This window comes from Tribolium castaneum, chromosome 2 (genome assembly GCF_031307605.1).
Source record: "Tribolium castaneum strain GA2 chromosome 2, icTriCast1.1, whole genome shotgun sequence".
Taxonomy (NCBI): Eukaryota; Metazoa; Arthropoda; class Insecta; order Coleoptera; family Tenebrionidae; genus Tribolium; species Tribolium castaneum.
Genome location: NC_087395.1, coordinates 20021379 through 20047175, shown reverse-complemented (window position 1 = coordinate 20047175; position 25797 = coordinate 20021379). Strand labels below are relative to the sequence as shown.

Here is a 25797-nt window from a genome sequence, read left to right as displayed (position 1 = left end):
GTTGACTTAAAAAATATTTGGAACCAAATGACTTGACTATTTCATTCCGAGAAAGAACTGATTTGAACTGAAAGTATAAAACTTTTGTTTTTTAAAGAGTAGCAATATACGATATTAGTAAATTTATGTCTTTTTAGAATATTTTACAAAATTTTTAAGAAAAACTTATAACCTATCAATTATCATGTAATATGTCTAACCACAAATTTATGTAGTTTGTTAATTTAATACTACATTATCAAATAAATCAATAATACTCTATACTTCAAAACAATAGGTACTTTAACGTATAAAGAGAGATTTACCTGTACCGTCTAATTTTTAATGATTACTGTAGTATAATCATTTGTATAAGTACATATCTATATATCTAAATTTATCTTGCATTTTTTTCGGTAGTTTCTAATATAGTGTATCGGTATTGTTAACCTGATTATTATGAATAGTATAAATTTTATGTATACTAATCAAAATAAAGTATAGATAAATAATTAACAATTAACCATGTCACTTATTTCTAAACGAGCAATACAAGGGCCGGAAGAAAAAGGTTTTTGCTTACAGTTCACAATTAGGTCATACCGTGTCAGCAGGTGTAATGTGAATGCATGTAATGTTGTATTACTATTTCATTTCTAATGGCTTCTCTCTATTTAAAAACATGAAATTTAAAAACTTTTGAATTCATAAAACTGTAAATTATTTTATTAAATGAATATTAATAGTATTTATTCATAAATATTTATTTAATAAAAAATTCTATTGACAGTTTGGCAATAATAAATATTTAAAAACTGTTGGTATGTCCACATGTAATAATAATAAAATTCGTGTTTAATTGTTTAAATGACCGCAATATTCATAATTTTACGTTTATTACAGAGAATCGCTAATATTGACAATCATAAAACAACCAATATATCACAAACTGCTGCAAACAGTAAAAAGTCCGAACCTCGTTCTCCTTTCGTGTCAATTCTTGCGACTTTGCAAGCTCATAAATTTTAATAAAGCTCCAATTCGAACAAAACCAATGATCCTGTTGAGCCTCGCATCGATACTTTCGAGTCACCCCAGTATAAATTTTTAAAAAACCGAAGACAAATCGATCGTCCAGCGCCCAATGGACATAAATATTTCCGATTAGAAAGGCAATCGGTGACGTCACCAGGACTCTCTTCCTTGAAAGCTCCGTGGAAGCTTTCGGCTTCGTCCTTTATCGCAATGGTGGCGTGTTTTGCCGAATGACAGGTGGTTTGCAAGTTCGAAACGCGAGCTAAACGAACGGTCCAAGCTAGTATCAGTGCCAGAATTCACCTGACGCAGTTTAGGTGCTCTTGGCGAAACTAAATCGATAAAGACGCGGCGGTCGTGCTTCACACTCGATGATTTGCTGCCGTGGGGTATAGATTTTCCGACTGCTTTTTAGCTCTTTTATTGATGGTGAAACGGGGAAATTTGGGGACAAAGAGGGCCGAAAAGACATAACCCGCTTGGGGAAGAAAATTCGACTTTGTTTGTGTTGGTGGTCGACGGTTCGGGACACGTGTCTCGGAATTTTTTCATTTTCAAAAATAATTCAGTTTAATCAAATTTGAGTTTTGATGAGCAAAAAATGACTTGCTGTCAGTCGCCCTATACGTAGGTAAGTCTGCATATGAAATACAATTTGTATTAAAAATTTAATTAAAACATTCATTCAGAAAATCTAACGGCAATTATTTAATTTTTTTTTTAATTTAAAATTCTATTGAGGCCCGGTTTTACTAATGAAAGTTAAATTTAATCGTAGAATAAATCCAGAGACACGATTGTTATTATAATCGTAGAAACAATATATTATTTTATATTTCTAAGTCCTTTAAAAGTATACTTTGTTTATAGGGTGATTCAAAAGTGTCGGATCAACTCTGATTAGAGTGACAAGAGACGTTCAGTAAAGCTTAAAAATGATAGTAATTTTTTTCCAAGCCACTTGAGTTTTTAAGTTTTAATATATTTCTTTATTTGTTTTCTTTTGCATTTTTTTAATTGTTTCTCATTTGTTTCCAATGATGTCAAATTTAATTTATTGTCGTATTTGCAAGATTCTTAAATATTAAATATTATAAATATCACCATTGGTGATTTGTTTTTAATTTACCTGTTTAATATTGTAAGATTTATAGTTTCTGCTAACTAATTAAAAAAATTGATCTGAGGTGCCAAACATTTGATCTAAAAATTTACTTTGAAGAGCTATATCTTGTAAAATAAGACTCAAACAAATTTCTCCTATAGGAACTTTTAACTCAATTATACAAGGTCGCTAAAAAGTATGGATACAGTTAAATATTATAAAAACTATTCATCAAAATTCATTGAAATTTGGTGTATGCTTAAGAGTATATAAATTCTATCGTTTTAGATGTTTATTAAATTTCTATTTCCATTTGTTCTTCAGACACATAAAGCTAAATTGATATTTTTAAATAGCAACAAGGGTCAAATTTAATCTTTTTGAGAAGAGCATTTTTTCTGAGTTCTGTGGTATAACACACGCATACCTTAATTTAATCGAAACTAAAAAAAATTTCGAAAATTTTGAAAAATGTAAAATTTTGTTAGCCTTGGAAATGTTGTCTTTATCTATCCTTAGCTCTTTGCCGTTTAAACATTGATCAAAAAATAAGTAAAAGTTAAAAATAATTGTTAAAATAACACTTTTAACTGAAAAAGAACACGTTTTAATTAAAAAAATTTAATCACAAAATACTGGATTTTTATGCTACAAAAGAAGTTCAATTTCCACTAACTTTTTGGCTTTCTGTCTTCATGATAAACCAACATGAGAATTCTTTTCGTTCAATTTTACTTAAACATACCGTTATTAAACTAATTATTACACCCAAATACAATTTTTGACTAATATACAAGTGACAGATAACTATAACAGCTAATAACAGTATTTTCGAAGCTAATTTAGTTCTACTATTCCAGAAAATTTTTGAATTTTTTTACCTTTTAATAAAAGTAAAGGTGGATATTATATGTTACATCACTGAATTCAGAAAAATATGCTCTGTTAAAAATTATTAAATTTGACCCTTCGTGCCATTAAAAATCAACTAAGCCTTGTATTTTCAAAAAAAATGACAATTAAAATTTGAAAAAGCTCTCAGATGATAGAATTTAAAAACATTTAACTGTTTCCCTTTCAAGGTTCCTGTTAAACTGTATCCATACTTTTTAGCGACACTATATCCTTTATCACTACTCATGAAATGGTTCGGGACTTTTAAAATCACTCAGCAAAATTTTGCGTTTGCTATCAAATACTTTATATTTTTCTTTATGCATATGAATTTTTTCAGAATTTTTCTGAAATTCCTTATACCTAAATCAAATTAATTACTTAATTATAATTCAATCGCTACAAAAATAATAAGGAGCCATGCTCAAATGTTGTTTTGTGTAAAAATATCGTAACACAATGTCAGTAGATACAAAAGATTAAGTAAAAAGTAAAATTCGAATATTCCTAATTAATAATTATAACTAAAAACAATTGTACTAAAAATGTTTGCCTGAAACATTATTTAAGTAAGCATAGTTTAAATTGATACTAGAAATCATTAAATTTCGATTAATTAATATTAATTATAAGGAAGAGTAGAAAAATTGTGAAAAAATTCAAATCTCTGATTTCTGTGCGATTGTTTTGCGATATACCTAGTAAAAAATACTTTTAGCAAACTCGGTCTGAAAGGTTTTCTCAGTTTTTTTGGCCGATATTTTGGAGTAAACACAAATAAATTTATTGTAAAAATTCTAACTATATACATGGTGAATGTGACCGTTTTATGTTTTAAATTTATGTGAATTTTATTCAATTTTTTTTTATTTTTACTTTTTATTCATTCTTGAAAAGCCCAAAAGTACCGTGCTTTTAGGAGAAGTTGAACTACCTATACTAGGAACAGGAAACTCTTCAAATGAATGTTCGAAAAGGAATTTTTTAATTCTATTAAAAAAAATAAACAAAATTGGATATTGTTCCTAAATTAAACCATTACCGGTTACTACTGTTAACACAATAAAACTAGACTGTGATTGTATTAATTTGTAAAACTGAGTTGGCAACACAGCCAATTTAGAAAAATTTAGAATTTAACTGAGGCTGGCGTACAGTCACGATCAAAAAGAATGACACGCCTACCAACCGGGTCGGATAGTAAAAGCCTGACTAAAATCTTTTAGGTCAAAATTTAAACAAACCAGTTACTTTACAAACTCTCCAGACAGCTTGTATAAATTAGCCAAATGTATACATTAATTATAACATATCGAAATGATTTGTGGATACGGTTTTAGCGGTGTCATTCCTTTTGATCGTGACGGTAACTGCATAAATATTGTTTTCAGTGATGTCCGTAACTTCGGCTATGTACAAGTAAACCGTGCCCGCGTGTTTTTAGTTTCATTAGCGCTTCTAATGGAGAAGTTTAATTTTTTCTCATATGTTTTTGAGAAATATAGGACCGAACGCAATTTTAGTTTTTTTATATTTTCTTCTCGTATTTTTCGTGTAAAATTTAGTGTCAATTTTTCTCACCTTCTTAAGAATTTGATGCCCAACGTTTCTGCCTTTTTTCCAAACAATTAGTGAACTTGAAGAATTTAAATTAACTTTTAAACCAATTGAGTCTTGACAGTTTAATGCTTGAAGCGTTCTCATTACATTTTTGAGGTACAGAAAATTGAGTAATTTTGTATCTCGATTCGCATCCTATTTAGGTCTCCGTAATTTCAACTCACTTTTTTTCAATTTTTTATTTGGATTACACCTACTACGTTTTTTATAGGTTGTGCAAGTGAAGTCATCCTAAATGAGTTATTAAGAAAAATGTGTCTTCTAATTAAATTATTTCTTTTGTTGGTTTTGGGTTTAGAAATTTATAATTTGCACATTTCTGTTTCGGTCGACTGTTCGGCTCTTTTAAATATTTATAAAAATGCACAATGCCACCTTAATATGTGCATATTTTAAGAACGTTTTTATGCAATTATTTTTTTATTATCAACCAAGTTTATAATTATTGGCTAAAAAATCAATACCAAGCTTAAAGAAAGTGTTGAATAGTAATATAACTGACCATTCGTTTTCTCGTTTCGTTTTCATTATACTTCAGTCAGTCACAAAAATCGTTAACACAATTTTTTTAATTTAATTTCTTTGAACCCTTTGACATATTTTTTGTTAAATTAAACTTGCCGTAATAATTGCCATAATTGCCGAGTGGTTTATCTTATCATCCACGAGTGAAATAAATAAACCGATTTACACGAAAACGGGTTGAATATAACATTTTATTCTTCGAATTTGACTCAACAAGGCTTAAAATTGCTTTAAATCTGTTAAAAATAATACGACGTTTTGTACTGCAAAATGTCAAACAGCTAGCAAAACTTGTCAAAACAGGAGAAAAACCGGAAATTTTGAGTGTCAAAAAATAAAAACCATTTAAATTTTCACTGAAGGAATTCGCGCTTTATCTGAAAATGATTTTCTTGACTGTTCCTAAGCATTTTTATTAAAAAAATTATAATTTTCTTTTTAGGAAAAATGCTAGAAGTAAGTGTTGCCTATTGATTCATTTAAATAGGAGTCCAGTTTCTTTCATCGCTTTTTTTGCGTAAATAATTTTATTCTTCAGCAACACTTTACAAAAATATTTCCATTTACTTGGGCTAATAATAAAAACACCAATAATATATTTCACTTTTATCAGTTAACAGTACCGAACTGACGCGTACCTAGTTCTAGTACTGCGTAAATTCCATCGCAGAATTATCTATTTGTCATCAGGTATACGAAAAAAACAGTTTTTCATTTACCAAAACAAATTTTCAATTTAAATATTTATATTCCAAAACAAATCTGAGCTCCTAACACTAATATAAATTACGTGGTTTGATTTTTCCTCGGAGATGAAGAGCACTTATTAGAATTCCAAGGAAATATGTAATTTGAAAAATGTTCATTATACGGGAATGAAAATCTGATAAAATGAAATGGATTTCACGTCTGGATTCTCCATAAAACAACAAATGTAAATCGCTCCTTTTTATTTTTTTTCTTATACAGAAGAGGAATATAAAGCCAAGAAAAAAACATTTTCAAAATTTCAAAAACAAATTTCTCAAAATATGTCCGATATAAACTGATTTCATCAATTCTGATTTAGCATATCAAAAACATAGTTGGATATAACCATAAAAAAAAATTGGCAGTCAAAATTAAACTCGACTATGAGTAACTCTAGTTAAAATTTTTAGACACATACGAGTACATGCCGAATATAGCTACAACTGATTCGTTCATTTCTATTGTCTTTTTTTATCTTGTAAAAATTACAATAAATTCTCGTTATTAGGTAATTGTTGTTATTATAGTTATTTATTTAACGAGTTTGAGTTTAAATCGGACGTTTTATTTCACGTGTGGTTTATCATCTACGAAATAAAATAAATGAACTGATTTACACGAAAACGAGTTAAATACAACTTTTTATTCTTTGAATTAGACTGAAAAAGGCTTAAAATTGCTCTAAATCTATTAAAAATAAACTGACGTGTCGTATTAAGAAATGCCTTACAGTTTTCAAAACATTCTTTACACAGAAGAAAAACGGAAATTTTGACAGTGTGGAGAAATAATAGTATTTTGTGTTTCAAATCTATAAAAACGCCAACGTCGTAATTTACCGAATTATTTTTTTAAATATTATTGATAAAATTGTAAAATAGTTATTAATTATTAGATCTCTCATTGAAACTATAAATTACATTAACAATAATTTTTTTGAAGCGTATAAATAATTTATAACAGCTAATTTTGAGAGAAAATGCAACGTTGGCGTTTTTATAGCTTTGAAACATCTAATAGTTTATTATATAAGTAAAGAAAAGTTGTTCGTTATCTGCGAGTGATGTGATTCTGAAAGGAGTGCGGAGCACGAGTTTCAGAAAGGAATCACGAGCAGATAATGCCAACTTTTCTTGACGTGTATAAAACAACATTTTCTCTTATAGGTACAGTGAGAAATTTTTGTTAAAGTTTTGCAACAATAAAATGAAAAATCACCAAATGGCCACTTTATTTTATTAGTAAGATAAAAAAATATCTAAATCAAGTAGTAACCACTTGTAGAATAAAGGTGTACTACTTATACTGGTACCTATAGAATAAGCAACAACATTATTAATATCTATTAACTGTTTCAAAACTATAAAAGCGCCAACCTCGCATTTTCTTTCAAAATCAGCTGTTATAAATTATTCATGCACTTCAAAAAAGTAATAGATAATGTAATTTATACAATCTGTCCATAAATGAATGGAAGATCGTAGTAGGTATTTAACCACTTCTTTCAACAAACAACGAAAAATGTTAGTTTATGAAAAAATTGGTTTTATTGGTTATTTGGATAGATAAAAATTGGTACTTTTCAGAAATTTCATAGAAATAAAAGAATTAAAAGGAACAAATTCCAATTCCAGAACCACCTGAGCTCCTCTACACTCTTTTATAAACAATCCGTACTTTCAATGAGAGATCTAATCATTAATAACCATTTTACAATTTTATCGGTTTTATTAAAAAAAATCGGTAAAATGCGACGTTGGCGTTTTAATAGTTTTGAAACAGCTAATATAAGAGAAAAATTATTTCGATGTTCGACAGAAGGGACTGAAATGGATAGCAAATATTGTCAACTGTTGATAATTTTTAATTATTTAATTTTATTTTTTGTGTATCTATTATGTAAAATATTTTTGCAGCTTCGGCCCCCATGACTTAACCCCCGTCCCCCGATGAATAAGTCACCCCCCACTGACTGTAATGGACCAATCCAAATGAGTGAAGTGTCTGTGATAGACAATAAAGCGTGGAAATGTTCGGAAGCGAACAACGGCTACCTAAAGCAAAAAAGCGTTCCTGAAGAGTCGCTCCTCGGCTCCACCGCCGTGACGACTGTCGTCCAAGTCTCCGGAGCCGGAACCAAAACCATGGTGGTTCCCCGGAATAAACAAGCCAAAGACAAATGCCTTGTTGCGGCCGTTTTCGCACTCATCATTTTCTCTCTAGTCTTACTCTTCATGGTGTTCAGCACTCGAAACCACCAATGTATCGGTATGTAGGGCTCTATATTTAATTGACATTTCGAAATGGAAACACTTCGGTGCCTTTAAAACACGTATGCCGGGCAAATGGAAGCCGTTAACGTAATTTCGTTAAAGTGTAGTACACGAGTTTGCATAATGGCAATCGATTATTCAGCAAGCGGCGAGTTTATTTACTTCGCATCTTGTTGACTGTAATTTCAATCATTCGCCTAAAATTAGTCGGTTATCACTGCGAAATGCCATCTTTTCACAACGTGGAAAGCGTAACATTTCTTTTGAAAATATGCTTCAAACTTGCAATTCTATTCCGTGATAATAAAACCGTGTCAGGTCCCCCGAGGAGTATTCTTTCGACATCCGTAGTCGAGTCTACGTTTTATTATTCCCTAGAACATCTCGAATTTTCTCTACAACTATAAAGCCTCTTTATATGGCAGTACCGAAATTCGAGCGGTAATAATTCAACAAGATTTCGACACTGACAACCAGACGGACGTTTTGCAATTGTCTCAGCTTCAGGGAGATTTTTTGTGATAGCCATGGCCCCAATTAATCATTTCGTTTTTTACAGATAGCAGAAGTAGCGTTTGTCTTACGGAGGAATGCGTGAGGACAGGTAAGAAAGTCTCTAAATATAAACAGTTATTCCCGTTATTAATTTTTTCGTTCTCATATCGGCAGTTTCAATATTTAATTGTTATTCGATAGTCATGTATCGATTTCCTTTAATTTCCTCTTCACTCCAACCCTGAATAATGTAATTGCTGAAGCTACTATTATAAAAACCTGATATTAATAAGTCGTTTGGGTGAGTATAGTCCTATATTCGGACAAGTTTCATTGAACCGACAACTTAAGGTAAATTGATTCGGCTATAAATATCATAAATCAGGTAAAAAATTCTATAAATAGTCCAAATAACGAAGAAGCTCTCAAAAACTCTTCAGTCGAGAGCATCTCGAAGACAGCTTTATCATAAATTGGGGCTATTTGAGCGAATTGGAGCAATTATTATTCCAATAACAGATTTACAAACGAATATAATAAAATGTGAATCAGAAATTACGATTGTGAAAATATGATATTTGGTTTGTCGTACAATGTGATTTCTCACAAATAAACATTTTACTACGTTCACTTTGAGTAATGAGTACATTTTAAGATTAAACTAATATAATTTAGTTGTAGTATATCGCCCTTAACAAGCAAATTGAAGTAAGAATAAATAAATACAGGCCAAAAATTGGCACACCAACTCAGTGGTATATTGTTAAGAAATGCTTAGGTACAAGATGACTCAAGCTATCAACTTATTTTGAAAGATAGATCCGACAATAATACAATACGGGATGTTCCAAAATAAAATACACAAATAAGTTCTGTTTTTTTTTTCATGAAAAACTCCCATTTATGTTACATTTTTGAAAAATTAACAATATTAATGTTTTTGTATAAAAAAAATGAATCGAATAGGCCGCTGTCGTCAAATTTAACACTCCTATTCCACAACATTCTGAAACAAATTGAACTATACCGCGTCCACGCGGTCGTGAGAATGCACTAATTTGAAACTGAATTTTTAAGAAAAATAATAAACAAAATCATTTTTTTAGAATTGGATGTTGTTCCTAGGTTAACTGATTATCATTATCACACAGACCAGTTCTGATCTCGATTTAAATATTATATAAGTAAGTTATAACGGGGTAAGCATCGTAATAATTTTAATGCTTTTATGGAAAAACCTAAAGTTCAAATGGCATGGAAAAAAATGGTATTACAAGTAAGTCATATACAACACCCATAAAAATAAATCAAAAAATTGAATTAAAATTGTTTTAAAAAAAGTTTTTTTCATTTTATTTTTAAATGCCACTATAATTTTTTTCAAATTTATGTATATTGTTGCTAAGTTTGCATGTTTTTTTCATGCAATTTTGTATTTTGTTTATCACTTTTCTTAAAAATCCAATTTCAAATTTTCACGCGTTTGCTAGAACAACTCTCTTCGGACGTTCTGAGTATAATTTAATCTTAAATAAAATGAGATTGTAATAGAAACAGAAGTACCTACCTACATCACAAAGAAAACAATTTTAGTAGTTTTTACAAAAACAGGAAAGTATGAGAAACAGAAAGCGATGTAAATATTTTGAGAAGAAGCTACTTATGAAAGAAGTTCAAATAGGTTACCATCATGTTCCATACAAGTTGCTAGTATTCTAGTAAATAAACTCCAAACTCTGGCATGCATTCAGTTGAATGGAAGGTTTCCGTGATCCTGTTACTGTGGAACACAATGTGACCTATTTAAGCATTTTTAATAAGTAGCCTTTTCTCAAAAGTTTTACATTGAAGACAACCCCTATACTAAAATTATTTCCTTTGCAATCTATTCCTCTTTCTATTACAATTTACCATTTGTTGAAAAATATTCTTTTCAGAATGGTATGGAAGTATTCAATTTTACGACAATTCTCGATTCTTTTTTTCCGGAAAAAACAGCAATATTTTTTATTTTGCAAAAGTTTTTTACAAAGTAGACCCCACAAACCCTATATCCATAAAAAGCTCAAAAAATGCGATGCGATGATGCAATAAAATAAAGGGTGTTGCATGTGAAAAAGTCGAGTTATTGCCGTTTGTCATTTGTCATTTCCAGATAATCGTAGTAGGCCATGGAATATCGACTCCAAGTTCGCCCTCATTACAAAATATGCGCTATGGAAAAAAAGTTTGTTAAGTTATCTTGAACAGTTCTGAAGTTATATATTTTTCTGTGGGTGTATGCGTGACGCTATTTTCATACATAAATTGACATAAAGGGCCGTATGAATAAAATTGAGTAAATGCTTTTTGCAAGTAAATGCTCTAAAATGTAAGTATAAGCTTTTACTAAAAGTATAACCATTTACTAAAAGTATAAGCATATTAAGTGAGTATTTGCTTCGACGTCGAGGTCAAAATGAACAAAATGAACAAAAAAAATTGCTTTTTTCATTGAGCATTTATATCAAAATTGTTGGTGGTAATCAGTACAACTATCACTTTTGAAAGTAACACCTCAAATTTGAACTAGTGAAGTGATTTTACACTCTGTACATGGAATTTATGGCAACATTGTTTAACAATCGTGATCGCAATAGAATTTGATCAACAATAAAAGTACAAAATTATTTTTGAAACGGTATCCTAGGAAATTATACCCAGTGTTGGCACATCTAGAAATTTTGATTTTTGATAATTTTTTTTTAGTTCAAAAAACTGCTAAGAACTGATAGATAATTCAAAAATAATAATTTATTATTGTGTTAGGCAACTGTTAGATTACTGTGAAACATGAAAACATTAAAAACTATATAAACCTGAAGAAGTTAAAAAAATAAGTGTGTACAATAACTACAGATTTTTTTAAAATATGACTTTGGTTTTTCCCGTAATCAGCACTTGCTTCTTAACAGTGTAACATACCATTGAATTGGTGCGTCAATTTTTGAACACTCGTACGATTTATTTGCTTGATATTGCCAACTTTATACAAAATTCTTCTAGTTGTTCAAATTCTTCAACTTCTTGAACCGATTACTATATTGCAAAATTGGTTTATAAAGAGAATTTTTAAAATACAAAGTAACCAACATTAAAAAATATAAACTGTACTTTTCGTTATTGACACTTTCTAGTGGTTGTCACCATAGCCAAACTTACAGGAAAAAAATTAAATTTGTTGTAGACAATGTTATTCTTTGAGCACTCAAATCAGTGTTTAATTAACCCACGATAATTTTAAATGTCAAATAAATTACTGAAACTGAAACATACTCAAAGAATATTTCTCTCGTTTATTTTCGAACCCTTTAGAATTCCCTCCTTTGTCCACTTCTAACCCACAAACCGCACAATTGCCGTCCCAGCCGCAACTCGCTTTGACCCTCCCGGAACTTCTTATCCGAAGTTTCATCTTTAATCAAGAGAACTCCATTTTGTGCAGATATGACAATATTGTTCCTGTCGTAAGGTTTGCACCCCTGAGAATGATGATTCCGCGTTCCAATTTACTTTTTTCATCTGCTTGCCGGCGCTAAATTGGTAAAGTTTTTTGCCTGGTGATGCCGCCGGCCCTCAACCTCGTCCCCAATTAGTCTAATCCCACTAATTAACCCTTGATTAACAAACCCTGACGAAATCCCATCGAGTTCTTTCGCATACCTACCTACGACGTCGCATGTTTTGCGTGACTTCCTACACACGAAATTAAATAAATTTCTTACGTCGAGGGGTAGGATAAAATTTCCCGTGGCGATATAAAAATCGTGGATTTTTCCCCGCTTCGTCTAATTTAAATCGACAGAATTTAATTTCCTACCCGTAAAATCGGATAATAGAATTACATTTGCGGCAATGTCATTTGCGTTTGCGCTAACGAGAAATTCTACCGCATCGAAACTATTTAGTGTCGGTTACGGAAACGCTAATGGACAGAAATAGAATTTTTATCAATCTAACAACTGATAGATAACGCGACAATTATTTCTGACGAAGCTCATTTCCGTCCGACCTCAATTGTAGAAATCTAATTACAGTAAAAAACCGCTTTTACAAAACTTACAGCGTTAAATGGCCAAAACGAATTTCACGTTTTGTCGATTCGTAAACGTTTCAAAAGGAGGTTCAATTTCAAAGCAGATCAATGAATCATTAATTACTGCTCTTCTGTTCATAGACTTAATTGGTGTTAAGGTATATCTCAACCATTCATTGTTTTTTTTTTGTTTATTTACACTTTGTTTCGTCCATCTATGTACGTCCTACAGCGATTATGAACAATTTACCGGTTTATTCAGTAATCTTAGATACTTAGATAATCTCTTGACAACATAGTCCTTATAATCGGAAACTTTAACATTTATACGATAGTCTAAAAGACAGATTTTCACTACTTTTCACTTCTCTTCACTAAGCAATTACATAAACTTCTTAAACTTTCCCCAATATAGTAATATTTTTATTCTGGATCTTGTATTGTCGAGGCCGACAACTATCTTCTATCTTTGGTACTTTTTCTTGAATTCATAATTATCCCATATGCAACTATTAATATGAAAATTAACTGCTTTCGCAGTTCGCTTCAACTTTAAAAGGGCTAATTTTCCAGAACTCTACAAAGCACTTTCTTAAGTTGATTGAGGTTTCTTAAACAACGTATCTGGTCTTATATGTACAAGTGAATACTTGCCTGTTATTTATTGAAAAAAAGTATATGAACTATTCCGGGTGTTTGTACTCAAGTACAAATTAGTGAATTTGTACTTGTAAAAAACTCGTATCCAAACTGGTTTAATAAAGAAATCATTTCATGTTTTAAGAAAAGTTAATCTTTTCCAAAAAAAAATTCTAACGTCGTTCTTTAGTCTACCATCACTTTTTTAGTTGATGTACAATGACTTCAAAAAACATTTGACCAAATTGATCATTTTATATTACTGGAAATCTACTTTCTTTTGTATTTTTTAAACTTTTAACTGTTTTATTGACATCATACTTATCCATGCAGGGTGTCCCAACTAAAATTTGCACCCCTTGAAATCTACAATCTCGTCCAAGTTTGGAAAAAATGCTGAAACAGGTCAATTTTGGTTAAAAAGGGACCAAATTTTATCTTGGTTTTAAAGTATTTTTCTGCATCCCTCTGGCGCCCAGAGCTATGCTAAGTTAAGCTTAGCTAGCTTAGCTAAGCTATTGTCTATTGTCTATACAATCATGTACTTTTTTAATTTTGACTGATTTATTGTCGAGAATCACGAAATTGATTTATGATTATTGATGTTTTCAAATTGTTAACCTTGAACCCTCTCGTTTAAATATTTTGCCATGAACGGATTTAGATATAATAGATCAAAAAGTCCTTCTATCAAGTAGGCATTTACTTGAAAACGTATGTCCTGTGTCGTGTATAGTTCAGCCTGTTGTCAAAATTTAAATTAAAATCACAGCAAACGTAAATTGTTAGATGCCGTGAATTCGTGACACAAATAATACCCGAACGCTAGACGACCTGTTAATGATGTCTATGGGGCAAAACTGGATTTCAACAATAATTTAATTTGCTTAATTTTTTTGCCATTTTTCCTTTGACATTAGGCTTGAGTTCCGCAGACATACGTCCTTAATTTCTAAACTTACTTGATAGAAGAACTTTTTGATCGCTTTGTATTTGCGCTAATGTTGTTAATTTAAAGTAACAAACCCACCCCTTTAAAAAATTTAAATGGCAAATACTATGTTTTTTTTTCAATTTTAAACGATTTCTTTTAGAGAACATTGACTAGATTGCTGTGAAGATTAAATAAAAGTAGTTATGAGAAATCAAATCATTTTAACTAATGTATTGGTAAAATGTCCACCCCCAATTTCTAAAAAATTCAGTTTCAGTGTTGCAAATTATGGCAAAAATACTTTCATATTTGTTGCCAACAAACTCAGTATTTCTGGATCAGTCTATAGTTTAAGTCTGAATAAAGATAAATATCATGGCATATTTTATTACAGTAAAGAAACAACTTAACAATTACAAATTAGGAGGTACATCATTGTCCACAATAATTAGTTATAAAAATTTAGAAGTATTATTCGAAAACAAATTACATTTTACTTTCATGCTTTCATCCTGTAAGATGCTATACATTTTATTTATAGAAATTGTAAATATTTCACCCGAAATGAATATACATACTAATTTTAATATTTAATGCGTTAATAAGGTCTAAATCAGAGTACGATGCTAGTTTGATTCAGCACCACATTTATCAAACTTGGCTAACCTTCATAGAATGTAAATTCTTAAAACTTTTGTTTTCTATCGGAAGGTGTGTACTCACCTAGAGGCTACAACTATGTTTCAATTTACACCAAAAAACGGTAAACACAATGTTTTTTACAAAATATCTTGCTCTTGAATGAAATTATTTATCTCATAGACTAGTTATTACAATTTAAGTCATTTTAATGAAATATTTGTAACGAATTAAAAAATTCATTAGTTTTAATTTTTTTATAAAAAAAACTTGAAGCTTAAATCACGTGAAAAAATACAGTAGCTTGAATTGTATCCAAAAAATTCATGAAAAATAAAATTGTCAAAATTGTTAAAATTTAATTGTTAAAACACTTGGTCATTTTTTTAATTTATTTTTTGTTGTCGCTAAGGCCATCAAGAGATTACGGTATTTTCTTCATTCAGTACAGTTCAACTTTAAGTCGGTTTAACTGTTTAACGCCGCCGGCGGCGTTCACTCTGCATCCTTAAATTCCTTTATAATATTCTTAATAATTAAACTAATTGCTCCTATTTAATGAACAAAATTCCCTTTCATGTCCATAGATTTAATTCTCGTAATAGCTTAACTTTTTCTTTATCCCCGTATAGAACAAATCTTTTATGTAAAGCTCCAGTAACTTTAATGTACAAAGCGATCAGAAAGTCCTTCTATCAAGTAGGCGTTATATACAAGCTATAATATTAAGGACCGGTTTATATAAGTGTCACTTATTTAATTCGCAATTAGATGCGTGATCACGTGACCAAATTGAACAAATGTAACTGGTCCATTTGCGTTGTTAATTTTTAACAACGAATTAAATTTTAACAAAGCCTTCTATAAACCGGCCCTTAGTTTTATAAATTCCTGACTTTTTTTACTACATTACTTATTCTCTTCATAATAAGAAAAAGCTGAATAAGATTAGTTTAGTTTCTAGATATGTTAATTTATTGTTCAGTTGAATAATTGTATAATTTTTAGGTTGAGTACACAATTCTTTATTGTAATTTTTTATTTTATTCCCTAGAAATTGAGTGTATCTTTTTTCACCTAATGGATTATCATTAGTATTATGATTACTATTATTTTTTGCCAGCGGCGTCCCTTTTGGGGGCCATGGACCACACGGCGGACCCCTGCGTGGACTTTTTCCAATACGCCTGTGGTACGTGGAACAAGAAGCACGTGATCCCCGAAGACCGCAGCTCAATCAGCACGTTCGAAGTAATGGCAGACCAGCTCCAAGTGATCCTGAAAGGCGTCCTCGAGGAGCCCATTAACCTCGAAGACAACGAGGCGACACGCAAAGCCAAAACCTTCTACAACACGTGCATGGATATTCGTAAGTGCCACACGCCTCCACTCGGGGGCCACTACTATTTCGTTGTCCAGTCCAGATTCGGAAAATTGGGGACGCCCCACTACGGGAGGTTCTGGAGGGGCTTGGGGGCTGGCCGGTGACCAAACCAGACTGGACTCCGCCCAGCTTCTCCATCGAGGTGCTTCTGGGGAAGATCAGAGGGGTGTACAACGAGGGGGTGCTCATCGAGCAGTGGGTGGGCCCGGACGACAAGAACAGCTCAGTTAACATCATCCAGGTGCGCACAAAGTAAGAAGTAGGAGACCTGGTGGCCTATCTGACCCGATTTCAACCCTATTGAGATTTCATAGTGACGAATTTTTCCCCCCAGATGGACCAAATGCAGTTGGCGTTGCCCAGTCGCGATTACTATCTTAAGGCGAGCAGTGAGGGAGACATGACTGCTTATCACAAGTATATGACGAACATTGCTGTCCTCCTTGGTGCCAATAAAACTACAGCCAAGGAAGAGCTACAAGAAGTGGTCGATTTTGAACGAAGACTGGCAAATGTGAGTCCGGTGACTACTCCCAGCTCCGGTTTATAGTAAGTTTCAGGCGTCCTTACCGGAAGCTGACCGCCATGACACTTCCGCCATTTACCGAAAACTAACTTTACAAGAATTACAAACAATCGTCCCTCAAATCAAATGGCTGGAATACCTCCGTTCTTTCCTCGACGTTGACATCGACGACCAAGAGCCCGTCGTTGCTTACGGACTTTCCTATTTCATCGAAATGGGAAAAATCCTCGCCGAGACAAACCAGAGGTGACTTTCACTCCCTCGAAGCCAAAATCAATCCACTTTTGCAGAGTTATTCACAATTATGTCCTGTGGCGTCTCATTATGTCCCTGTCGCCTCACATGATTGACGATTATCAGAAGGAACGCGTCGAGTTTCGAAAAATTCTCCAAGGAGTGCTCAGTGAGCGGCACCGATGGTCCCAATGCGTCGAGTGGACTAATAAAAAACTTGGAATGGCTGTTGGAGCACTTTTCATCAGGGATAACTTCAATCACGATAGCAAAGTACGAAAATTGCTTTATTTGAACCGAATCGACTTACTTACTTACAGGAAACTGCACTTACGATGATACATACGATCCGAGAGGCGTTTAATGAGCTCTTGGCTGAGAATGATTGGATGGATGACGAAACGAGAGCCGTGGCAAAGGAAAAGGCAGATGCTATGAATGAGAGGATTGGGTATCCGCAATTAATCACGAACAAGCAGGAGTTGGTCAAGGAGTACGCTGCTGTAAGTACCTAGGCCCAATCACGGTGCGCCGCGTAGAAGAGGCGGAGTCAAATTTGAGCGCCAAATTCAACGGTTAAGAAATTTTCATTATTTTCGCCTGACTTTTTTAATGCAGATTTTTGAAAAGCTCAGAAAACAATGAATAATAATAATTATCACTTGATTCACAATGTTTCAGCAATGCGTGCTATCCAATCGATCCAGTCGTATCCAGTCGTATCTTTTACCGTGTGTGTTATGGGAATGTTTCAAAAAATCTTCAACAGACAACTCTGCAAAAAGAGGGGCGTCTCTACTTTTTTTTAAATGTTAAAATAGAAACCGATATGTTGTTTTATTACAAAAATAAAGCTCACTGATGCGTGCCATCCAATCAAGCCAGCCGCATATTTTACCATGTATTTTATTTGAATTTTTCAACAAATAATAAATCTTCCACAAACAATAACAAGAAACCAATTTTTAACATACTAAATGAGAAGACCTACTGATACTCTGTTATCAAAATGAAGCTTATTGCTCCTTATTATTACATATTGTCAAAACAATGGCAGTTTTTTTAAAGCTCTAAAAAAATTCAACTTATTTTTCCTTCTTAGAAAATATCGTATCGTAAGACCATTAATTTGGAGTAAGTTGAAAAAAAACATTGGCACATATACATAAAATATAAGTTTACTTTGAGTAAAAATATTCAGTAAAAGCATGCTCTTGGGAGTAAATACCTGACTGTAAGTGCCAGTAGGTATTTACTTAATTTTGTATGCACAATGTATTATATTTACTATCAAGTATACAGGTTGTTCCGCCCAAAGCTCACATTACAAGTATTAGGAATTTTATTAATGAGAGTCATCTGAAAATATGTACATACAAATATAATCCGTTGAGTTCTAAACAATGAAAATATTTTCATTTAATATGGCGTTACTTCCGGTTATACAGGAAGTCATTTTCTATGGTCATTATCAAATTTCTTATGTATATATAAAGCTTTTTTTACTGCATTTTTTGAATACTCGAGATATTTTAAGGGTAAATTCACCAGTTTTCCTTATATCTAAATTTTGTAGTTTTCGAAATATTCAAATTTTCTTGAAATTTTTTATATTTGCATCTTTAACTTTAAAAACCAATAACTCGGCCGTTTTTAAAAATCATAAAAATCTTTTTCGGCTCACTTGAAAGAGAAGGTTTAGATCTTCGTTTTTTGGTGTTTCAAATTTCTAAAAAAAATAGGAAACCCAAAATTTTTAGGATTAAGTTTGCAGAACTTCAAACACCCATACCTAACTCAAATTTTTCGAATGAATGAGCACTATTTTTAATGCACTAACTGGTAGAGAATTTAATTCTGCATCGATCTGTATTAATAATCTCTATAATATACTATGTTTAACAGTTTTAAAGTTATACGAACTTTTTGTTGACATTGAGAAATTGATTAGCCATAAACTGATTGCTTCGGAAATGTAAATATGTGAGAAATCAAAGTTTCTCAAACCAAAAGTCAATGAATTTATTTATCCTAACTGACCCGGCGCCTCCACCATATGTCACAGAATGGGATTAAAAGGCATGTGGGTGTTTTGTATAAAACGGTTTATTTACAAGAAATGACTAGATTGGCAAAATGTACTTACATTTCAGGGACGATGATCTTAAGGACACTGTACCACAACCAACGTATTCACAAAATTACCGTAACAGGACTAAGCAGGACTAATTAGGACTAATCAGGACTAAGCCCCCCCCCACTATTCTCCATTTTTATTATGTTTCGAGAAACTGAGTCGACAGTATTGATGACGTTTCAGTGTTATACTGAAAGACCAAGACCTTTGCAAAACATAATTTTTGTTACGGAATTTTAGGTAATAATAAACTGATCCGATTTCTGTGTATGTGACATTTTGTTTTAACGGAAAGGAATAGGAAAGCAAAATTCTTAACAGACCTTATCGTTTATTCAATAAGAAATTTTTTTGGCAAACTGTGCAAAAATATTTGTGGCTAGTAAGGAATTTCCGGCAATGTTAATGAAAACCAGCATAACTTGAAAATTATCACAGACTAATACAATACTAATACTAATACTAACACAAATCGTCGAAGAATTAAAAATTCTTCCACTTGAAATGAAATGAAAAAAAATTGCGACATTTCATTTAAAAACAATTATTTATAGCTTGTAGAAGTTGGGGTTTGTAAACTTTTTTTTCACTTTTGAACACACTGAGGAAAAGATGTAAGCTTCCTATTTTGATTGTCCAAATAAAATATCTAAAACTCTAAGGGCCGGTTTACAGAAAGGGAAATTAAGATTTTATTCAAAATTAAACTAATTCGAATTAAGTTGCCATTTAAAATGCATTGACAAATGTCAAGTTAATTGCGATTAAAATTTAATTGCAATTAAAATCTTGTGTAAACCGGCTCTAAAGTTCGGTTTATACAAGCGTCATTATTTTAGTTTTCGATTAATAGCGTGATTAAGTGGTCACGTGATCAAATTGAACCAATTCGATTGGTCCATTCGCGTTGTTAACTTTTAATGAAGCTTTTTGTAAACCGGCCCTTAGAACCGGATTATAAAAGCGTCATTAATTTAATTCGCAATCAAAAGCGTGACTAACTGATCACGTGACCAACTTGAATAAAGTGATTAGTCCATTCGCGTTGTTAACTTTTAACAACAAATTAAAATTTAACAATGCTTGCTATAAACCGTTCCTTAGAGCTTTAGAGCCGGTTTACAGAAAATTTAAATTGCAATTAAATTTTAATCGCGATTAACTTGACATTTGTCAATGCATTTTAAATGGCAACTTAATTCTAATTAGTTTAATTCTGAATTAAATCTTAATTTTGCTTTCTGTAAACGGACTCTAAAAATGATAGAATTACCGATTTCTGAAATAATCCATTTTTTTAAATCCTTAGGACCGGTTTATAGAAAGCGAAATTAAGATTTAATTTCAGAATTAAACTAATTCAAGTTAAGTTGTCATTTAAAATGCATTAACAAATGTCAAATTAATCTCGAATTAAAATTTGATTGCAATTAAAATGTTCTGTAAACCGCTTCTAAATATTTCGAAAATGAAATAACTCAACCAATCGAAACAGTAAAAAACATATCTTTCTATTAAGATAAGAAAGTTGATAGCGACTTCCGGTATTACCAGAAGAGTCGTCATGTTGAAAATCTTTTCATTCAACGAGGCACAAGTTATGGCTGTACACCAGTTTTCTGGTAAATATCAGTATCAAAACTTTCTTTGTTTTTAATGTGGGTATTATACGGAACAGACAGTATACTGTCCTCATAAGAATAGGATTTATTATTGTATCGCAATGAACCACCTAATTCAAACCAATGAATGGAAAAATACTAAACTGTCGTCTTTATAGAATCATTCTTTTCTTGCCTGTTTTTTTTTTAATTCAACTGGTTGCTTTAAACGCTTCAATTTGGGCAAATTTTTTAGCAGATCTAGTTTTTGAGGGTGACGTGATTAACTTAAAAATCTCAACTCTCCCTTGTGTATCTTGTTTTATTGTACACTTCCTTTCCAGTTTGTGTTAATTGCGTTTTTATTCATTAACAAATTAATTACCAGTGTAGCAACTCCCGTTGCTAACGAATACTTGGAATAACATATGATATGTCCAGGCGGTGCTTAATTATAATAAAAAAATAAATCTGAAACGGTCAAGATTTCGTTTCATAATGTGTAACTCCTGTAATTAGCAAATTACAGAATAACGCGAATCAAAGACCAAGTGCATTTGTTTTAGTTGAATATTACCAAAACCGAGTTCATTACGAACGTTTTAAACATTCTAAAATACGACGCCGAGCAGAATCTGCAAAAATTGAGACAGCCAGTCGATAAAGACAAATGGTCGACGGAACCGGCGGTCGTTAACGCCTTCTACAACCCGAACAAGAACGATATCGGTAAGAATGCTCTTCCTTGCGTGAAATTCCTTTATTTTCGGTTTTTTTCATTAGTGTTTCCCGCCGGGATCCTGCAACCGCTCTTCTACAGTCAGCATTTTCCCAAATCTCTGAATTACGGCGGAATTGGAGTGGTCATAGGTCACGAAATAACGCACGGTTTCGACGATAAAGGTAAGTTTCATCAGCTTGTCGTCTATTATTCAGAAAATTTCCGCAGGCCGGCAGTTTGATAAGGATGGGAATATGATGCAATGGTGGAATAACGCGACGATCCGGGCTTTCCGGGAGCGAACCCAATGCATAATTGACCAGTACTCGCGATACAAAATTGATGAAGTGGGGCTCTACGTCAACGGGCGCATGACCCAAGGCGAGAACATCGCCGACAACGGCGGACTGAAGCAGTCATTCCGGGTAACTTTTTCACATTTTTTTTAATTACAAACTAAGATTATTATTAAACGGTTCTCTATCAAATGTGAAGAATGTATTATATTCTTTGTCAAAAATTTGGAATAATAGCTATTCATTGCCTAAGTGAGTAAAGATGAGTTTTATTCACGAATAAATAGTTTAATATTTTTGCTAGATAAAATTTCTTTATTCACGTGTATCATACAGCATTTTTTTCAATTACTTTTAAGGAAAATACTTATTTATGCTATTATATTGCGAACAATTTGATGTTTCTAAATACAAACTACATGACAACTTAATTTAAATTAGTTTAATCCTGACTTAAATTTTGATTTACTTTCTGTAAACCGACCATAAATCTTATACCAGAAGTTTCTTATTTTAAATGGGGGGCTATGTTTTTCACTGCGTTTGAATTACTCAAATTATTTCAAATGAGTTTTTATCAGTTTTTCGTATATCTAAATGTATATGTTTTCGAAATATATATTTATATTATTTTAAAAAAAATTGTATTTGCGTCCTTTACTTCAAAAGTCGGTAACTCTGCAATTTTTAAAGATATTGAAATTTTTTATGGTCATTTAACAAGCAAGCTTAGATCTTTCTTTTGGTATTTTTGAATTTGAAAAAAAAATAGCAAACCCCAAATTTTTAGGGTTGACTTTGCAGAAAGTTAAACATCCATGATTTATAAATGGTAGAAAATTGAATTCTAGATCGATCAACATTACTTAACTTCAATAGTTTTTAAGTTAAATTAACATTTTGTTGTTATTGAAAAATGTATTAACCACAGCTTGCCACAAGGAGTTTTTCAAACCTAAGCCCAATAATAGTTATTTATCCACAGCCAGTCAATTATTAGGGCATAATATTGCTAAATAACTAATTTATCAATTAATTTATTTATTTATTAATGTATTAATATTTACAGTTTGAAAATGAATAAAAATTTTCAAAAAACCCAACAATTTCGAAAATGGCTGAAGTCCCTTCAAATAACTCGAGAAAACTAAGCTTTTCATTTAAAATAAGAAAATTGATTGCTACTTTAGGTTTAAGCGAAAATGGCAGCATCTTGAAAATACAAGGTGTATTAAAATGTTTTTCATCAAGTTACCTTTGAAAATGATTTACATGTAAAAAAAAAATTGTGCCGCTCTACTCAAATTGTCAGTTAATTACATTTAAAAATTCCCTTAAAAAACAATTGAAATATACTCTGTACAAGATCTGTACAAGAAAATATTTTATGGTCGAAGCTTATTTTCGAATTGGAGTCTTAATAAATAGGAAAAAGTAATATTTGATGTCTGTATGCCTGTCGTAATTATTTCTATAGAGGGGCATTTCTGACTTTACATCAGAAACTCACAGGCGACTAGGTGAATATCATTATTTATTCATCTGTATTTTCATTGAGCAGATTCTAACGGATTATACCTGTGTATCAATTTTCACATAATGCGAGGATTAGACTGAACAGCCTGTATAAAATAAGCGATTTATTATTAGGAAGTAAAAATATCTTATTTTAGTGGCGGGACTTGAATCAGCTGATTTTGTCCTTTAAATTTTATTTGCTTTATATTATGCAGCAGATTATGCAGAGTCGCCAAAACGCCGCTAAATACAGTTTACTTATTTTTTGTTCGAAGTTCAGGCGGCAAAGAGCTTAGGTATGTACAACAGATACAGACAACATTCCCAATGCTTAATTTAATTAGTTAATTTTTTTTTAATAAAGTAGGTAGGTTTCAAAACTACAGAAGGTTAATAAAAATGTAAAATAGTTATTAATGATGATTAGATCTCTTATTTAAACTATAAATTAGATTAGCTATTAATGTTTTAAAGTGCATGAATATTTCATAACTACTATAACAGGGTAAAGTCGCATAATCCTAATTTAATAATAAATACAGTTTTTCTTTTAAAGTCCTTATAAAACAAGTCAGGACTGTGAATTCGCTTCGCTCAAAGGACCCTGTCGCCTGTCCGAATTTGTTTAATCGGAACCGTATTCATTTTTGTGCTCAATTAGGCCAGTAGAAAAACGGCAAAAAGGCGAACATTTAGCAAAGATACTTTAAAAACGAGTAAACAGTAAATAAAGTAATATCTTTGAAAAATGCTACTTTTAAAAAGGCTGTTAAAAACAGGGGTAAGAAATGTTTAAAAACAAGTGTTCTGGAGGGGCCCTATTAGTTGTATTCACCAAAATTCAATAAGCTTTGATGAATAGTTTTTATAATATATAACTGTATCTATACGTTTTAGCGACCCTATACTTTTTTAATCTACTAAATTTCATCAAATTTATTAGACAGACTGATCTAAAAATACTGTGTCTGTTGTCAATACTGAATTTAATTTTGCAAGGACAACAATAGAGTGTGTTAACAACAATTCTATAATTTTGTGGGGTTGTATATACGTTAAATTAATGTCGAAGAAAACCAAATCCGATTGCAGTGTTGCAAATTACGAACAAAAATACTTAATCTGTTGCCAACAGATTGAGTTTTTCAGACTGTAAATATTACGAGTATTTTCTGGAAACCTGCTGGTATAATGAATTTAATGATAAATGGGTTCAATAGGCGTACCGTAAATGGGTGTCCCAGCACGGGGAAGAGCCGGACTTGCCCGGTTTGAACCTAACCCATGACCAGCTGTTTTTCCTCAACTACGCCCAGATCTGGTGCGGGTCTATGCGGCCAGAGGATGCACTGACCAAAGTCCGCTCCAGCGTGCACTCGCCCGGACCCATCCGGGTGTTGGGTCCTCTCTCCAACTCGTGGGATTTCGCCAAAGCTTACGATTGCCCGCTCGGATCGCCGATGAACCCGACTAATAAATGTAGCGTTTGGTAAAATGGGACTTTCACGCGCTCTATGTCAAGTGTCTCGTTGTATTTGCAAAAATTTAACACTTTCATCTATATTATCGCCGGGCCTTTGTAGCGGGGCCCACACCTAACTTGTGCAATGTAAATATTATTGTTTTATATAAAACTGTACGCAATTTTACATGTAATAAACCTACTTTTCCTATTCTAAACATGGTCTGTACTAATATACAAAGTATGTATTTTCACATTATTACTGGGTGTACTGTTTATTATTAAATATAATTTTTAAGATACTAACAAGAATTTTCTTCACCCGAAAGTAGGTAGAATCCAACGAAAAAATTAGTATATCTAAAAATAACACACATTTTTTACGAAAAATCTTCCGTAGATATTTAATTCGACACATAATCAAAATGCGGTTAATATTAACATAAACAAAAATTGACTGCTACTGAAGACACTAACATGAGATCGAAAATATACTCAATTAGAGCAAGCTGTGCCTGTAGAACTTTGGCCATATTTTAGCCGTTTATTTACGGCGGCACTTTTGAAGTTTTACACAGCATATGATCTGGCTAAAGCTTTCAAGGCTAGCTCTAATTGAGTATATTTTCGATCTCATGTTATTTAAGTCATAGAATTTTCACAACGCTCTTGACTAAACTTGCATTTAAACTCAAAATACAAAAAGCAAATGACAAAACAATTTTATAATAAACTTGTTACAACAGATTGGAAATACGTGGCAAAGTCATATGAAGATAAAAATGACCTAAAAACTGTTTCATACGAAGCCCTGCAAGTTGTAAAAATTTTTTTTTTGAGATTTACTAAGCCTTTTTAGTAAACACAAATCACCAAAATAACTCAAAATGTCAACACACTTCCACATTAGAAATAGAAGCTCAAAGCATTGTAGAGGGAGGATCAGCGTTCTGTT

The 25797-nt window shown here is 31.9% G+C and overlaps 1 protein-coding gene across 1 annotated transcript; it reads left to right on the top strand.

Annotated features, from left to right (window-relative positions):
• The first annotated feature begins 1282 nt into the window (after positions 1–1282).
• Nep1 (Neprilysin 1) lies at positions 1283–25144 on the top strand. The gene is made up of 13 exons (XM_966728.5): positions 1283–1645; positions 7825–8176; positions 8741–8785; positions 16087–16332; positions 16383–16588; positions 16682–16861; positions 16908–17119; positions 17164–17380; positions 17428–17610; positions 21412–21574; positions 21629–21748; positions 21795–21991; positions 24601–25144. Exons 2-13 carry the CDS (start codon positions 7858–7860, stop codon positions 24871–24873), a joined length of 2361 nt encoding a protein of 786 aa, XP_971821.3. The 5' UTR covers positions 1283–1645; positions 7825–7857; the 3' UTR covers positions 24874–25144.
• The last annotated feature ends 653 nt before the right edge of the window (positions 25145–25797 follow it).

Bases quoted from the DNA above. Each gene is read 5' to 3' on its own strand.
- Nep1 (XM_966728.5), top strand. From the start codon at position 7,858: ATGAATAAGTCACCCCCCACTGACTGTAATGGACCAATCCAAATGAGT. The intron at 16,589-16,681 runs GTGCGCACAAAG...TTTTCCCCCCAG, and splicing joins GCTCAGTTAACATCATCCAG to ATGGACCAAATGCAGTTGGC. The intron at 17,120-17,163 runs GTGACTTTCACT...CCACTTTTGCAG, and splicing joins CTCGCCGAGACAAACCAGAG to AGTTATTCACAATTATGTCC.